The sequence below is a fragment of the Aphanomyces invadans genome, assembly GCF_000520115.1.
Source record: "Aphanomyces invadans strain NJM9701 unplaced genomic scaffold supercont1.1, whole genome shotgun sequence".
NCBI lineage: Eukaryota > Oomycota > Saprolegniomycetes > Saprolegniales > Verrucalvaceae > Aphanomyces > Aphanomyces invadans.
Genome location: NW_008580146.1, coordinates 227,494 through 243,469, shown reverse-complemented (window position 1 = coordinate 243,469; position 15,976 = coordinate 227,494). Strand labels below are relative to the sequence as shown.

Genomic DNA, 15,976 nt, shown 5'->3' with positions numbered 1-15,976 from the left:
CAGTTTTAAATTAGCAGCGATTTTGCTCGTTCCACGGGGAGTTGCAACGCATGATGGAGGAACACGACTTCGTCGGCGGCGGCTTGTAGCTGGTCCAGGCGACCCAGTCCATTGAAATGGCCGCCGTCGTCGCTGACTTTGCACCACAACACTACCGGCGCGCCATCTTTTGAAGGATTCGTCCTGTTCTGGCGAAAGTGACGCACCCAACGAAGGGGTTCCCAAAAGTTCACTCTCATGTCGTTGAGTGCTGTGGTGACAAACATGGCGGGGTAGTCCTTGCTGCTTTGTGCAGAAAGCGGGCGCAGGTTGTCGATGGGGGAGTACGACTCGATGTATTCTCTGACGGCAGCGTCGGCAGACGGATTGCCCCATTCGTCATACTCGTGGACAGTAAGCGGTAACGACGGGTCTTGCATCGTTGCGGCGATGTCAAGGAATGGCACATTCATCACGAGTGCTCGTACTAATTCAGGATGGTCGTTGGCCACGACCCTATTCACAATACACGCGTTCAGGTTGACAACCAACCACATCCAACGAATGCGCACCCTACAAGAAGGCCGCCGGCCGATGTGCCTTTGGCCGCAAGAAGGCTGGGCGTCGTGATACCGCTCTTGGCGAGATGTCGGCAGCATGCTGCAAAATCCACAAACGAATTCTTCTTCAACAGACAGCGACCCTGGGTGTGCCAGTCCAGTCCAAGCTCCCCGCCTCCTCGGACATGCGCGTAGGCGAGTACCCACCCGCGTTCCAAGAGCGACAGCGACTCCATGTCGAATCCAGTCTCGAGGTTTATGCCGTACGCTCCGTACCCAACCAGCAGCGTCGGGTTGCATCCATCGAGAACCAGGTCTTTGTGGTGGACGAGGGTCATGGGCACCGACACGGTCGAGGCATCGTCCGTTCGACGCTCCAGCGGCATGCCTGCCGCATGATCGACGTACACACGACGGCACGTAAATTGCGCAGCGTTAAAGTTCACGGCTGCGTCTTCTTTCAGCACTTCCAAGTGACCTACGAGGCAAAGAACGGAATGATGGATGGATTGGATGGATGCGGTCGTACGTGTGTGGAGGTTGTACTGGTACACGATTTCAGGCACGAGCGGCGTTGACAGGGAAAAGCGAACGATGTTGTCGTCAAACTGGCGATTCGGGCACGGATGAAGCACGCAGCATGCATGTTCAGGGGGAAGAGCCAGCACGTGCGCCTCGTGCGGGGCACGCAGCGGCACGACTCGAACTCGGGGAAGGCCGTCTTGTCTTTCGTACAACACGAGAAAGTCCTTGAATAGGTCCATTTCGTCGATCTTGGTGCCTTTCAACCGTGTCTGGCTATTGCACACGTGACCATGACATGGAGTGCTTACCTTTGGCGTCGGTGTGCGCAAGGAAATCTGTCCAGTGGCCTCGGCGCGAGTCGGGCATGACGACGACTTTATAGTTACTCGCCTGGGCGCATCATTAGTTGCAAGCATCGGATAGACAAATGCGCACATGGTTATCGTTCGTGACGATGTAGAACGCGTCCGTGGCATGGTCGGCAAAGTACAATACGTCGGGGTCGCGCGGGCGAAGGAGCTGCGGGACGGCTGCGGCATCCGCCGCATCCAATGTGTGCACTTCGGACGACCGCTTTGAATTGGCGTTGATGAGGACGTATCGATTGTCTTTGGTCAGGACCACGTCCACGTATACACTCGGGTTGTGCTCTTCAAAGACCTAGGCGGGCGAAACGAAGAATTGCCATGAGCCGACGCCGCTTTGAGTTGGAACAAGTTGATGGAGCTCCAACGCTCCAGGCAAGGATTGGATGGGCATGCACGTAAATGGGATTGAGCGACATACGAGGGTGTCGGGGAGACTACCACTGTTGTGGCGGTAGCGGAACACACGGCTCGGGCGGTGCATGGCGTCCGGCACGGTGTAGTAGAGCGATCCGACAGTATCCCATTCGATGCTGCGAGCGTGCTGCTGGAGCTTGATCGTGCGAGAAGTTCGCAGGTCCTTCACGTATGCGTCGTACAGCTCGTCGCCGCGCGGGTCCATGGTGTATGCAAGAAACTGTCCGTCGGGTGAGACTTTGAACACACCGATCTGGCCGAAATCGTCCATGTCGTTCGGATTCAGCAGCACTTCTTCCTTCGCGGTCTTGACGTGCTGTCGACAGTATAGTGGAAAGTTTAACCGCGGAAGCGACTTTATGTAATACGTATGGTCTCCAATCGTTTCAGGAATGGAATGGTCCGCTTGATCGAGCTTGAGGCGTTCACGCATTTCAGCGTACAATGCGCGTTGGAATTTACGATATGGCTTACTTTCCCGTCGCCAGTGCGCGTGCTCCGCCTAGGTTGCATGTCACTGTGAGCGGACAAACTTGCACTAATAGAGTTCGCCAAACCTCGAGGAACTTTTGCAGCCTTGGGTGCGATGGATCGCACAACCAGTCCGCTCTTATCGAGGACACCGACCGTACCCATGCATGCTTTGTCGGTAGCGTCGACGGGACGAGAAGGCTCCTCCATGCCGCTCGACCAACCCGACGCAGCATTCTTGTCGTTGCCGCCACTGTTGTCATGCGAGTACAATCCGGATAAATGGATTATCCGAATACTAACTTGATCCCGATGATTCAAGGCAATGGGTCATCCGGATCCGGAACAAAGTCTCCGTGACGAGGATGGTACATGCATCCTGTAAGCGACGGAGCAGCGTCGGGAAGGGCGAGCTTCCAGCTCGTCATGCCTACGCAAGAGAAAGAAGAACAAGGCATAGGACAGTAGTTTATGAACAACAACAATCTGTTTCTCGATTTTCCTCCTTGGTCTTGAGTCACAAGCTCCTTTGTCCTCTAAGGTTAGCCCTCGATCGACTCAAGCCACATCTGTTCAAGATGGACATGCCAGCTATGAGCTCAACGACCCGCGAGAAAGCAAAGCTGAAGATGCAGCATAATGTGGTTGAACGGAGCTTCACATCCCGCAGTCCTGCAGTGATGCGCACTGGAACATTGAGATTCGTCAAGCTGGCATGGTATTCAGTTTATACGACATCGTGTTCAGCGCATGGAGAGGACAGGCAACTTGAGCAGGTGGCTGACAGAATTTGGCGTGCGCGCTAGCGGTATGGCCCGGCGCTCTCTCCGCAACTCCTTCAGCGGATCCTTGGATAACTTCCCGACGCCTTTGGCGTTGCGAGGTGCAAAAAGCTTTCGCTTTGCTTCGTCAAAAGCAGTGCCGTTGGGTACAAGTGGAAGTTGTATGGCCTCGTCGGGACACTCTGGGGTGAACCACGTTTGGATTTCAACCATGTTGTCCGCGTGAATCAAGTTGCCGTGGAGGTCGACAACGCAACCTTGGTCCTTCGCTTTTAAGAGCGCCGCGAGGGCGCCCATGACGTCGTTCTTGACGTTATTGTTCAACAACACTAAATTCATCACAGCGCTCGTCTCCATCGCGCGAAACAGAGCTTTCGCCCCGACCGTCCCGACTCCATTCTCACTCAGGTCGAGGGTCTGCAGCGTCCTGGATTTGTGGAACCCCGTGGCGAGGGCGGACGCGCCTTCGTCGTGAATGCGATTCCCATGCAAGTCGAGGGTCCGCAGCACCGTGTTGATCGATAGCGCTTGCCCAAATGCTTGGCACGCGGCGTCGGTCAGTCCCACTCGTCCCAAGACGAGTCGTTCCAAGTGCCCATATCTACATCGAGGTGCTCCGATATCTGATGTGGGAATGAATCTCACCGGCCGAAAAAGTAATCGCCGATGGCGGAAGCCACATGCATCGCGCCGACGTCCGTCAAGTTGTTGTCTTCGACAATGAGATGGCGCAGTTGAAAATGCGCTGTTTGCAAGCACGTCGAGAGGTCTCTACACAAATGCGTGTGGGACCGTCTGCCGAGAGGTTTCGATGGCATCGAAGACAAAGACGGCATCTCGAATTTGTCACTGCGCCGCGATCCTTGCATGACTCTGATCGCCGTACCTGCACGGCATGCATCCTGGTCCATCTGCGACGATCTCGTTACGACCGATTCCCAACACCCGCAAATGCTTGAGTTGGTTTCCACGAAGTGCTTCGACCAGTGCACTCATGCCAGTTCCCCTACAGGACCACCATCACGACCGCTCAATTATTCGTCTGGGAAATGCAATGTCCACGGTCCAAAATAAATGGCTCGCAAGGCTTACCTGATTCGGCTACCGCCGCCCACAAGTAGAGTCTCGACTGCGGCTCCCCCGCCTTGTTTTAACATCGTCGACATAGTCGACCACGTGGCCGGTTGAGGGGGTGCTTGAAACGCGACGACCATTGTAGCGTGCCGCCGATGCATCATGTCGCGGAGCGCAGCGGTCAGCGGCGGTGCCGTGGGGTCGCTCAAAACAGCTACGTTGCCCCTGCCAGTCGCATGTGCTTCCTACAAGCGCGCAGGATCATACCGTCGGGTTCCTTGAACTGGACGTACTTGAATCAGGCGGTGGACGATGGATGGCACCGGTGGCATGCGGACTCGGCGAAGGCCACGTAGGCACAGCCGATCTTGGCGCCCACGGTACAATGCTTGGATCCGCCGCGCGTAAAAGTCCAAGTCTTTCTCGTCCTTCATGCTATGGAGAACGCCACATCGGTGATCGTGAGTTGTAGCGCTGTACGCAGTTCGACTCAACAGTCCGTTTTTCCTTCCAGTCATCTAAACCAGAGAACACACGTACAGCGCGTCGTGGCCGCGCAGGAGCCGCTCCAGCAGAAACGACGCCTAGTCATGTCACGACCGACGTCAACCCGCACAGATCGTCTTGACAATGCTCGTACTTCGTTGATCGGTTCGTCTTGCATCCACGCTGCTCGGCGCCGTCGCCACCACGTTTGAATTTTGACGCATTTTCCCCGCCGCAGTATATTTCGCGCTTCGTCTTGCTTTCGTTGGGCCTGGAGAACTGAGCTGAGATGGATGGTGGCTGCCTGACGACTGCTTTACCTGACGCTGCAAGAAGCGCACGAGCAGGGACTTTTTCCGTCGGTAGAGGCGTTGGAGGTTGACCGCCAGCCGCTCTTTCTTGTGCCGCAGAATGTGCCGCGTGTGCAGCAGTGCATTGCTTCGAATGGTGCGGAACCGACGCTGAATCCTGCATGCTGCATTGTACACCCTCAGTCTTTCCGACCGGAGGACCTTGTCTTCGGTTAGAAGGCGGAAGTACTTGTATCGCGCGCAGCGACCCCGCTGGAGACTCTAGATTTGTGAGACATCCCGTGTCAGTTGCGTTGAACTTGGGTACGCGAGCACAAAGACGACGCTGGTCGAGACAGATATCCGATCGAGACATGCACAACTCACTTGAATGCGAACCGCCGCATCGTGCTGTCGAGCAAACATGGCGCGATGGGTTGGAGATAGCAACGCAAGTTCATCCCGCAGCAACCGATCGAATGGCGCCACGGCCCATCGCTGGATCTACAACTCACTCGTCACAATTGTACGTTTTGATAGAAAGGTGCATCCTGTCCATGGATGCGAATGGGTCGACTGGCGTTCCCAACGTAAGCATGTGCAGGGATTCCATCACGTACAATTGCATCGAGGCGAGTCTGTCGATTCGTTTCGTTTGTGTAGAAGATTCGCATGTGCAGGGCAAACCGCTTGCCGATTTTCTACAGCCAACCAACGGGACGTCGTCATGCGACTGCGATTGCATTCGCCGCGCCGTACTTGAATCCGACGAGCGGCCACGTCTTGGGCGGCAAACTTGGGCGCGTACCTGTGCCATCGACGTCATCCGACACAGTGCACACTGCCTCAACGAAGACGTACGTTTCGGCCATGAACTTGACCAGGACCTTCCGCGCGCGCAGCGATGTGTATGGCGACTTGCGGTACTGGTCCATTGCATCTTGGATGACCCACACTTTATGGCGCTTGGCTTTGTCGCGGCCCCAAACCCCGCGCAACAAGGCGGCGATTTTCACCTGGCTTGAGATTTCGGACGCTAGTGGCGAGCTACAGAATGGCATGAGCCGGCACGCCCATGGACGCCTTCCATCGAGGACGATCTCGGAAAGGGAATCTCCATGCGCACCACGCACCTCCATTGAGTGGGGTGCCATTGCGTTACCTTGTCTCGAACGTCGGTGCGGTATCGACCAAAGTACAAGCTCGTTTCCATGGCAGCGACGGCCGGGATCATGTCGTTGCATTTGAAAAACAGGTTGCCGAGCGTGTACCACATGGTCGCTTCGGGCTCCCACGAGAACGTCGCTCGATTCCACACCCGATCCTTCGCCACGTCGATGCGCTTGATACCTTCTTGTGCCGCGTCCACCGCCAAGATGAGGTCGTCGCGTTTGTCAAAGTACTGCTCCATGCATGACAAAAGCGTACGCACGGTGATCCCCATGCGGACTCACCTGTACCCACACACTCCACGTCGTGCACGATCGAAACCACTCGAGCCATCCGCACCCGACAATCGGCGTTACAATTCCAAGACGTAGGCCAACGCGGTAGAGCTCCTCGTACGTCTTGGCCGCGTACTTGACGGTGCGGGGGATGACGGCCGCTTCGTGGACTCGGGCAGTGACGTACAGCAACGTCAAGTACATGTCGGTCTATTCAGCCATCGCATGGCGTGATAATGGAGAGGCCCAACGACAAGAAATTCTGGCAAGTACCTTGGACACGTCCTTGTCAATGATAAACTTGCAGTAGTCGCAGCATTGATCAAGCATATCCTGGCGCGCTTTGTCGTTGGTCGCAGCATCGTTTTGGCCCTGCTGCTTGTTGAACACGACGGTGTGAAACATGAGGACGACCGCGCGCAGCACGACATGGTCGGCCTTGGCAAATTGGGGAAACGACTGCGACCATGATTCGATCAGGTCGAGCCACAGAGGAGCCGACGTACGTAGAGCAGGGTTCGAACCACGCCCAGCGCCGCGCCAAACTCGCCCAGACCTTCCAGCACATGGGAGTACTCAAACAACGCGTAAGGATTCATCGCGACCTCCACAAAACGAAGGCCGTTCTAGTACAAGGTCAAGTTCGCATCAGGCGTGGGGACTTGAAATAAAAGTGTGCACGAGGCGGAGAGTGCTACCTCAAAGCAAGACTTGGCATCCCACAGCAAACCCCAGTCGTGTGTTTGTTTCCACAAATGAAAGCATGCTCGACCGAGGGTGCGCCACATCTTGGCCGAGTTCGCCCCAAGGTACACAGCCTGACTGAGCCGCTCGACCGCCTTGGCGTAGTTCTCCAGATGGAACTCACTGTACCCTTGTCGCTCGTAGCTCTTTGGATCATATGGATACCAATCGATGTATGCTTGGTGGTATTGAGAGATGACGGAGTAGATCGCGCGAGTGAAGCGCTCGTGTGAGAGTGCCGACTTGTTCGATTCGAAGAGCATGGCCTCGTCGGCGGGCGTCAGCTTTGTCTTGTGCACCACGAGCGCGTCGATCGAGGTCACATTTGTCTTCTTGACGGGTTTGGCTTTCTTTTTGACGCCATCTCTCTTTCGCCGCGGTGCCGGCGGCGCGACTCCCATCCAAAGCAATCGAACGAACTCAGCACGACGTCGTCGCCGGTGATTGGCTCAAGCAAGTAACGGAAACGCAAAAAATCTTTTTTTATTCTGTAGTACGTTTTCGTCCATTAAAAAAACTACACCAACGAACGAACCATGCAAATTACATTCCAAATTCCCCAAAGAAATCGACGTCTTTTTTCACTTCTTTTTTCGGGGCAGCCGCTGGGGCTGGCACCGGCAACGGCGCCAAGGTCGAGCCCAACGGCTCTGGCTTCTGGAGCGATGTCGTCGATGCGGGCGCAGGTGGGGCGGGAAGCTGTAAGAACAAGTCAACCAATACGAAGGAAGCGTTGTGGTACCGTACGCTGTCAAAGGAGGCTGTTCGCGACGAGGTCGGCGCAGGAGCAGGTCGGTTCAACGTCGATGCGCCAATTCCTTCATACTTGCTTGTTTCCGGCAAGTTGGGATTCGTACGCGGGAAGAAGAGACCGTCGTTAGCTCCCCCAGACGAACTTGCGGCGTTTGGGTCGACCAGCGACTGAGCGTTTTTCAGCAGCGACGACGTGGTCGTTGTCAAATACGACCAGCTGGATGACGCAGTCGACTTGACCGTGTTGGTCAGTTCTGGGTCCGTGAGCTACAGAACTAGGTTAAGCATCCTTCAGAGCCTTCAAGACGCGTATGCGATGCTCAAGAAAGTCGGATCGAAGATGGTGCATGGAGGATCGTGAATGTTGCGACGTTACCTTGGCCTGCATCGTGCTCCAAGAAGACGAGACTGTGTTTGTGAGCTCGGGGTTCTTCACGAGGTTGGCTGCGGACGACGCCGCCGACGTCACGGTCGTGGAAAGCAAGCTGAAGGCAGAGCCGAGAGAGCTGAAGACACATGAGCAATCCATGCCACACTATCACGCAGAGAAAATTATACCTCGTGACGTCAGCATAGCCCCCCCCGGCGCTGCCGCTGCTGCTTGAAGATGTCGTGGGGCCGCCACTGCCAATTCCTTGCATTCCGCCAGATCCAAACTTGGCCGCCATACGAGCACGAGCTTCTTCACGGAGACGAAGTTGGCTACAAGCGTCATTCATGTGGATGCCGAAAGCAGTGCGATCAAGCCCACCGAGCGACATATTCTTGCTCGGTTTCGCCTTTCAGCGCTTCAACGCCTTTCGCGTCACCGGCACTGGCTCCGCCAGTGCCACTAGGCAGCGACGATGGATCCCATCGCGGCAGTGGAGCTGGCGTCGTGCCCTCTACCAACGCATTCAACCTGGCGACGTAGCCAAGTCAATTTCCTCGAGTTCGTCTCAACTCGACATACCGATTGCGGAATGCTTCGGCTTGCGGTGTGTTGTACTTTTGGGCAATGCTCAACGTCTTGGGAACACCAGCCTTGTCAAACTCGCTTCGAAAGTGGTCGTTCCCGCCCAACTAAGTTAACCACCAGCTTAGACCATCGCTCCCATCTAGTCATCGTCACCTGCATCAAACGGATCTGCTTGTCCGTCCACGAGTCCATCGATACGGACCGAACAAAGGACAAGTGTACCCCCAAGCCTCGATGGCGGCCAGAGCATTCTAGGCACATGAACGTGCCGTACGAGACCGTCGCCCACTGCGGGTACGGCGCGTCGCAGTCGACACATTTCTACCGCATCCAACAATCAGTGCCGCGTTACTTCAACTACGACGGTCACGTCCACCTACGTTGTTGCCAGGGAGCTTGCGCAGCTCTTGCTGCACACTCAAGTCCATTTGGTGCGCCATGCCGTCGACGTCCGAGTGCTTGCTGAGTTCAGAATCCTCGAATGCTGGGTTCAATTGGGAGGTGTTAGTCCGGATAATTGTTCGAATTGTCCGAATACCGCCGCTACACCTAGTGTTTGTATTTGGTGCCGTTGGCGGCCACCGCCCAATCATCGGCGGCAAAGTGGCACGGCCGCGCGATGTAGCGAGATGCCGCGGCAACGCCATCGCAGACAACGCGGCGGTGGACGCAAGCTTGAGGGGTACGTACAAGCCTTGTGTGTCCGCTTGCTCGTGGATATAGCCCGAAACTGGATTCGTTTTGGATGAACGGACGCAACATATCGACTTGCTGTGCATGCACAACACGGGCACGTGGTCAACGCGCGCATACTTCCTCCACCAGAGAAAAACCGCGAGCACAAATCTGTGAGGATCATGCAGAATGTCTTGGATGTTGGAGGGGTGCAATGGGCGATGTATAGATCATCTCGAGAGTGAATACGCGGAATTGGTTTGATTTACAGAGTCAAGTAGAATACATGATGGGGATGCTGGACATAGTCGAAGGCGGGGGTCACATGGCTACGTTCAAGCGGACGACGCGACTGGGAGTGAGCGCCACAATCACGGACGGCCCGAGAAATTGGACGCCGTAGATGGATTCGCCTGCCGCGAGTTCATGGAGGAACGACGAGCGTACGTGCGCTCCTTGGTTAGCATCAGGTCGGCCTTTGTACAGGTACAATTGCTTCTCAAAGTCCGCTATGACCGCCAGGGACCCCGTCGGGTGGAACCCCATATACTTTTTGTGTGTCTTGGACGCCTGGACATAGCCAAAAGCTGGGAACGTCGACTCGTGGGTCAATGAGATCGCATGGGGCGTCGACTCCACCCGAAAGACAACGCCGTGGACATCGTATTGGAACAACAGTCGGTCCGAATACTTCGAGCTTGGGCCTACCCCATGCATGCTCTCGTCACGTCGATGCATGCAATGGTGACTTCTTACCCAAGACGCTGTAGCGGCGGCAATCGATGTCAAACTTTGCCGTGATGGCGTTCGCGCCGAAATGGAATGAGTACAGCACAGCGGTGGCATTCGGGTCGAGGTCGTCGCATTCTTCATAGCCACCGAGGAGCGAGTCGGTCGTGGGGATTTCAATGGGTACATCGGGCGGATGCACTGCTGACGGAGGTGGCGCCAAATGCAGCGGTTGTTCCATGCTACTGTATGGAGTTGTCGAAGCGAGGAATCGGTCGTACAGGGGCTTGGTGAGGTCGGCATGGTTTAGCGGCGGCAACGGCAGCTCTGGGTTGGGCACTTCGCCAGAAAACCCAAGGCCAGCACGCGGTGCTTTCAAGACGGGACCGCCTTCAAGCTCGTGGTGTCGCTTGTGAGAAGGGTGGCTCTGGACTGGGACGCGGAGGTCATGCTCGCCTTCGACGAGAAATACAACGTCTTGGTGGCCGTGGAAATGTGCATATGTGATACCCTTTCCGCCTTCATGCACAAGAGTAGGTTGGATATCTAGAGGTGCGTGCAAGCTGATGGTAAATGCGTACACTCGGTGGATTCCCGTCGAAGCGTCCAACGATCCGACCAAGCAGTGGATGGATTCTTCGTTCGTAGTGAGGTGGGCTTGGAGCAAGTTGAGCGAAAGAGAGGGGCCCAGAGGTGTTGACGACGACAACACAGACCAGTGGCCGTGCATGAACCCAAATATGATCATTTGACCCGTTCCGTCTGTGAAGACGCCCATGTGGGGAGCCACGAAGCGGATTGACGGATTGTCCAGTCGCTTTTCCACCGGCGTCGTGACAAGTTGTGGGAATGTCAGCAGCTTCGTCTGTTCAAGCGAGGAGCCGTCACGTGCGGAAAACGTCAATTGAACGAGATCGCCGTCACGACTGACGTAGTACACACTATCCTTGGCGAACGGATTGCACGCGAGGCAATTGTGGTACACCCGTGCGTTCCAAACTTCTTTGTTCGCGGTGGATGGCGCTTCAAGGGGGAGAAGCAATGGAGAGCACAGCGTGACACCCACGGCCGTCTTTCCCTCGAGCGACAGCGCGTAGCTCTCAAAGTTGTCGTCGACGATGTCCTTGTTGATCTCCATGGCAAACTTTCAATGTGATGGAATCGCATGGAAACTTCTCCACCCCCAAATGACAAAAACCATGCACGTGCGACAAAGACTTGCGCACACTGTACCCTTTCTTGTCAACGAAATTGTATTGTGCGTGATTCTGGATTGGCCAAAATTCCAGAAAATAAAAATATGCAATTGGCTAGAATTCCATGAAATCTCCTCAATGTTCCAACATGATTGGACAAAACGAAGTCTCAATCCTGCCCTTCTCGGCAGACGTTTTGGTGTAACCATCGCAAGCACACAATCCAGGTCTAGCGTGCCTGCTCGTTGACGTCCACCGCGCCCTTCGATGAACCAGCAAGAACTATATGACGCGGATATCCCATGGACACTGGCTAAACTCATCGCCATCGGCGAACACCCTTCCCGACGGTGGGCACGGGACACTTGCGACCCGCGGCAGCGGCTCCTTCCATGTCACGACCATCCCACATGACCTTGTGGCGGGGTGTCAAGGCATGGCATGTCGGTCCCATCCCCGCGAGTTGACCACGTCTCTTCGTTTCTAAACTGGAAGGGGTGCATGCGTCACCTTGACGGCACATCGGCATATCTTCCCGGACGCGCTGGGGGTACACGCAACAGGCACATCGTTGTTTCAGCAACCCCACAACCGAGCCCAGTTTTTCCTCCTTGCAAAAGCAAAGAAATGTGGCCAATATGCATGCGCCGCGTACACAGCAGCACTCGCGGCGGGAGATGCAGCAGCAACGCGAGAATGGAGTCACCCGTTGCTCGCGGGTGGTTGTGTTGACGTCGTCCGCGTGTGGCGCCGAGAACGCGATGGGATTGGCTGGTAATCAGCCAATCAAATGCGTTTTGAACCAGCCAGATACGAAACGTGAGCACATTTCGTATTCAGCGCAACGGAACATTGAGAGGAAGATGGAGTTCTGGGGCACGCTGCAGAAGACGCTGGGTGGAGGCGCGGTCCCGGCGGACTCGGATGCTTACGTGAACAAGTTCTTTGACAACACGGTCGTGGAACCGTCGTGGGCGATGGACGTATGGCCCGACAAGTTGAAACAGTTTGTCACGACTCAACTCACAGATGGCCGCCGCATCGCCCTCGTGACATGCGGATCCGCGACGGTGCCGCTACCAGGCGACAGCGTGATGGATGCCGTGTCGTTTGGAGATCGCGGTGCCGCTAGTGCGGAACACTTTCTCCGCGCGGGGTACGCCGTGATCTTTCTCCATCGAGAAGGATCCCTAGCTCCGTTTTCGCGGCACTTTCAATTATACATTCGAGACAACCGGTTCTTGTCCATGTTACGCGTCGACGCTGCCGACAACTCACTGCACGTTGATCCTCCCGAAGACGCCGACGACACCGAAAGTCTCATTCCCGACCTCTCGACACTCCTCGCCGAAGCCAACGAGACCAAGTCGCGACTCATGCACATCACGTTCACGACGGTTCAGCAGTACTTGTTTTACCTCCGCATGGCAACGACAGCCCTCGACTCTGCGGCGTCTCGCGGGCTTATTCTCCTGTCTGCGTCTATCTTAGACTACTACGTGCCATCTGTCCCGAGTACTACCGCCGTTGGCGGTGTTTCCACGAGCACCACAACGTCTCCTCCGCCTGCACCGACCGACTCGTCCAAGAAGGAATCCGCGATGACACTCAACCTTGTGCGTATTCCCAACCTGATTGCAAAGATTCGACGGGAGTACGCGCCGAAAGCGTGTCTGGTGACGCTCAAGTCGGTTGCGGACAAAGGACGCATGCAGTCGGCAGCATTTCGCGCGATCGAACGGTGGGGCGTCGACATCGTTGTCGCCGATTCTCCGATGCTGCCCAACGAGTTGGCGCTCATTTCGGCGCAAGAAGAATTTGTCGTGAGCCCGCACGACGGCGGCGTCGAGCTCGAGGTCGTCTGCGCCGCGATGTTAGTCGAAATGCACCGCGCGTGGTCGACTCGGCGGCAGATTCTCAAGCAAGGCAAGGCGCTTCTCCTGCTCACGGCCAAGTTCTCCATGATGAAGGAGAACGACACGCTGAACGAAGACGCCATGGGTAACAAGAACGTCCCGTTCAAGCGCGGCATTCGTATTCGTACGGACCGGCACCGACCGTCGGCAAGCGCCACAAGTCCGAAACAGACTGGGAGCACAAGTCCAGTGTACGAACTCGACGCGATCTTCCAGAACAAAAGCCACTGTGCCCGCGCCCACGTGTGGAAGCGCGTGGCCGATTGCGACGACTCGGTCAAAGAGATTATGGTGGCATTCAGTCCAGCTGGCAACCCCGAGACAATTCGAAGCCTTTGGGGCGACCTGTGGAACGGATGGGATGAGCATGAAATCGCCGACTTCAAGGAGCAGATCGGCCACGTCACACTCTCGTCGGCGCTGTATGGGCTGGCCCAAGGAGTCACGGCCACGGTTGGAGGTACTTTGCGCGGTCTCGTTCCATGTGCATGATGGCGTCGTGCGATGTTGTCTTGGGCGACGGGGTGTGTGTTGGATGAGTGTGGACGTACCGGATGGAGATTTGTTTTGAAAGGACGTGCACGTGGACGATGGCTCTGTGCCACGGTTGACGCTGACGGAATCGTTGCGCAGGCGACTACTCCCATGCGCATGCGATGTTGGGGTACATTTACTCGAAGCTCGGAACGGCGTGGTCGGAAGGCGAGCAAACTCGCATTCGACAATCGTTTGAGAACATGGTGGCGGTCAACTTTAACCGCGGGCTCATGGAGATGGATGGATTGAATGATATTGAAGACTTGCGTCAAGCAAAGGCGATGGCGCAGTGCCACGCGCCGCTGGAGCGGTCCAACACCATGACGTCTCAAGTACGCAGGATCGTTTATTCGTCGTGAAGTGGCTCGAGGAGATGCGTTGTAGGAAGCGGAATTGGTGCGGCATAGCTCGCGCCGTCGCAGAAAAACCGATTCGTTTGAGGTCGATCCGTCAGAGGAGGTGGCGTGGTCCGTCGCCGCTTCAGTGCGTGTGCACAAAGCGATCAAAGTCTACTTCGATGACATGGTCGAAGACGGCATTCTCGACGCTGTGCTGCCGTACGTCAAAGCGGGCTACACGATCGACGTCACGGGGTACTCGATGGGGGGCATGCTCGGTAAGGCTCGAACCCGTGCTACACCACCTGCCGACCTTGCCATTCCATTCCTGCCTGAATGGTCGTGCTGGACATTACATTGACTTGTTGTAGGCCAGTTGTTTTTGCTCAAGTTGGGCGACTTGGCATTCCCGCAGGTCCCAGCGACGTTCATGAAAAAGATCCATGGGGTTTTCTTCGGCACTCCGCGCGTCGGCGACGCCGGGTTTGCTGCCCGCATGAAGATCCTCTACGGCGGCGATCAGCTCTTGAACGTGATGCATCCACTCGACACGGTCCATGCTTATCCGCCGACGTCGGAGGGGTACGCGGACGCGATGCTCAAGGTATTTTTGAAGGAGGACGGAATCAACCGGCGGACGCCGTCGGCCTTTTCGGTACTGCCCGTCACACGAGCGATGGACAAGCTGCTGGAGAAAGCTGCCAAGACCAAAGCGACCCACAGCGTGGCTCAGTACGTGAGAAAAAACGTGTGCCGTTGCAAGTGCTCCGCCAGATTTTGTGGCGCACGTGGAGAGAATGTTAACTCGAAGACGCTGCTCGTAGATGCAAGTTTTGCCATCGGACAGACCATCAGTCGGAGCAACATCGATGCCGATACTGCACGCGACGTGGCGACCACCGAGGCAGCGGCTGCCCTCACTGGAAGGAAGGTTGTGCATTGTGCGGGAACAAGGGCCACTCGACCGGCGAGCACCGATGTAGCGTCTGCTCGCAATTTGGCCATCGCGGCCGCGAGTGCCACACGCAGGGAAATGTTGGGATGGTGGAGCTCCTGGCGTACTTTCGCTTTCATCACTACCTGTACTACAACTCGAACCTCAAGCAGAACGTCGAATTCTCGTCCGAATGAAGGCAACGTCGTCGAGTCCATGATGCCATGAACATGTATCCACTCTATTTAGCACTACATGCGCCCATATTGTCTGTGCCGTTCGTCCTGGAATTTGTGTCTTGCAGCTTCGTGTCGAGGGATGCTGCGAATGCACGTTGGGTGGCATCGCCACTGGAGCCATCATGAGCTCTGTGCAGGGAAGGACGCGGGGCGCTAGAAGGACGCGTTCGCCAAGTTCCCACTTCACACTGTCAAGACGCGGAAATGAGCGCAGCGCCGCACGAGCGGGTCCGTCGGCGAACGTCCACGACATGCGATCAAATCGGTTTCACGACATGACGGTTACACAGATTTGGCCAATCATAATGCCCGTTTACAACTCTTTTAGCCAATCAAAGTCGTTAAACTCTCGCACTGAATTCGCTTTTTTCGCGAGTAACGCCGACGCCATCGAGGTCGGTTCAAGTGTGCCATCGACGCCAAAGACACCGACAGCAGCAGGCAAGCCACGGGCCGACGAACGTCCACTACGACAATCTAGTTGCGCACATCCCTGCCGCGCGATAGACATCGGCACAGACGCTAGAACCCCCACACGCCGTCACCACCGCATCGCAAACAGT

The 15,976-nt window shown here is 56.0% G+C and overlaps 4 protein-coding genes across 5 annotated transcripts; 1 reads left to right on the top strand and 3 right to left on the bottom strand.

Moving 5' to 3' along the window:
* Positions 1–5: 5 nt before the first annotated feature.
* H310_00061 (hypothetical protein) lies at positions 6–7,539 on the bottom strand (the record flags this gene model as incomplete). Its single annotated transcript, XM_008862680.1, has 23 exons — positions 6–495; positions 552–1,017; positions 1,069–1,320; positions 1,373–1,454; positions 1,500–1,724; positions 1,851–2,348; positions 3,079–3,700; positions 3,745–3,870; positions 3,986–4,105; positions 4,192–4,418; positions 4,467–4,608; positions 4,714–4,757; positions 4,814–4,930; positions 4,980–5,231; positions 5,337–5,453; positions 5,570–5,650; positions 5,709–5,757; positions 5,811–5,996; positions 6,083–6,351; positions 6,404–6,604; positions 6,668–6,853; positions 6,901–7,020; positions 7,093–7,539. The coding sequence occupies 23 exons, from the start codon at positions 7,537–7,539 to the stop codon at positions 6–8; spliced, it is 5,319 nt and encodes a 1,772-aa protein (XP_008860902.1).
* Positions 7,540–7,598: 59 nt separating this feature from the next.
* On the bottom strand, positions 7,599–9,362 carry H310_00060 (hypothetical protein). The gene is made up of 8 exons (XM_008862679.1): positions 9,230–9,362; positions 9,003–9,170; positions 8,844–8,953; positions 8,643–8,792; positions 8,450–8,593; positions 8,268–8,397; positions 7,886–8,158; positions 7,599–7,837 (listed from the first exon to the last, which is right to left on the bottom strand). The coding sequence occupies exons 1-8, from the start codon at positions 9,287–9,289 to the stop codon at positions 7,682–7,684; spliced, it is 1,191 nt and encodes a 396-aa protein (XP_008860901.1). The 5' UTR covers positions 9,290–9,362; the 3' UTR covers positions 7,599–7,681.
* A 395-nt stretch (positions 9,363–9,757) lies between these two features.
* On the bottom strand, positions 9,758–11,402 carry H310_00059 (hypothetical protein). The gene is made up of 2 exons (XM_008862678.1): positions 10,281–11,402; positions 9,758–10,228 (listed from the first exon to the last, which is right to left on the bottom strand). Exons 1-2 carry the CDS (start codon positions 11,389–11,391, stop codon positions 9,846–9,848), a joined length of 1,494 nt encoding a protein of 497 aa, XP_008860900.1. The 5' UTR covers positions 11,392–11,402; the 3' UTR covers positions 9,758–9,845.
* An 886-nt stretch (positions 11,403–12,288) lies between these two features.
* Positions 12,289–15,786, top strand: H310_00058. 2 transcript variants are annotated; one of them, XM_008862677.1, is made up of 5 exons: positions 12,289–13,825; positions 13,999–14,234; positions 14,287–14,518; positions 14,612–14,972; positions 15,065–15,786. In XM_008862677.1, exons 1-5 carry the CDS (start codon positions 12,313–12,315, stop codon positions 15,369–15,371), a joined length of 2,649 nt encoding a protein of 882 aa, XP_008860899.1. In that variant the 5' UTR covers positions 12,289–12,312; the 3' UTR covers positions 15,372–15,786. The 2 variants fall into 2 exon arrangements, with proteins under 2 accessions (XP_008860899.1, XP_008860898.1); XM_008862676.1 differs by having other exon boundaries at positions 14,612–15,786.
* Positions 15,787–15,976: the final 190 nt, after the last annotated feature.

Coding starts and splice junctions, on each gene's coding strand:
- H310_00060 (XM_008862679.1), bottom strand. CDS start 9,289: ATGGCGCACCAAATGGACTTGAGTGTGCAGCAAGAGCTGCGCAAGCTC. Junction 8,954..9,002: donor AGCAGATCCGTTTGATGCAG/GTGACGATGACT, acceptor TGGTTAACTTAG/TTGGGCGGGAACGACCACTT. Junction 8,159..8,267: donor GGAGCACGATGCAGGCCAAG/GTAACGTCGCAA, acceptor CTAGTTCTGTAG/CTCACGGACCCAGAACTGAC.
- H310_00059 (XM_008862678.1), bottom strand. CDS start 11,391: ATGGAGATCAACAAGGACATCGTCGACGACAACTTTGAGAGCTACGCG. Junction 10,229..10,280: donor CCGCCGCTACAGCGTCTTGG/GTAAGAAGTCAC, acceptor TGCATGGGGTAG/GCCCAAGCTCGAAGTATTCG.
- H310_00058 (XM_008862676.1), top strand. CDS start 12,313: ATGGAGTTCTGGGGCACGCTGCAGAAGACGCTGGGTGGAGGCGCGGTC. Junction 14,235..14,286: donor CCAACACCATGACGTCTCAA/GTACGCAGGATC, acceptor GATGCGTTGTAG/GAAGCGGAATTGGTGCGGCA. Junction 14,519..14,611: donor CTCGATGGGGGGCATGCTCG/GTAAGGCTCGAA, acceptor GACTTGTTGTAG/GCCAGTTGTTTTTGCTCAAG.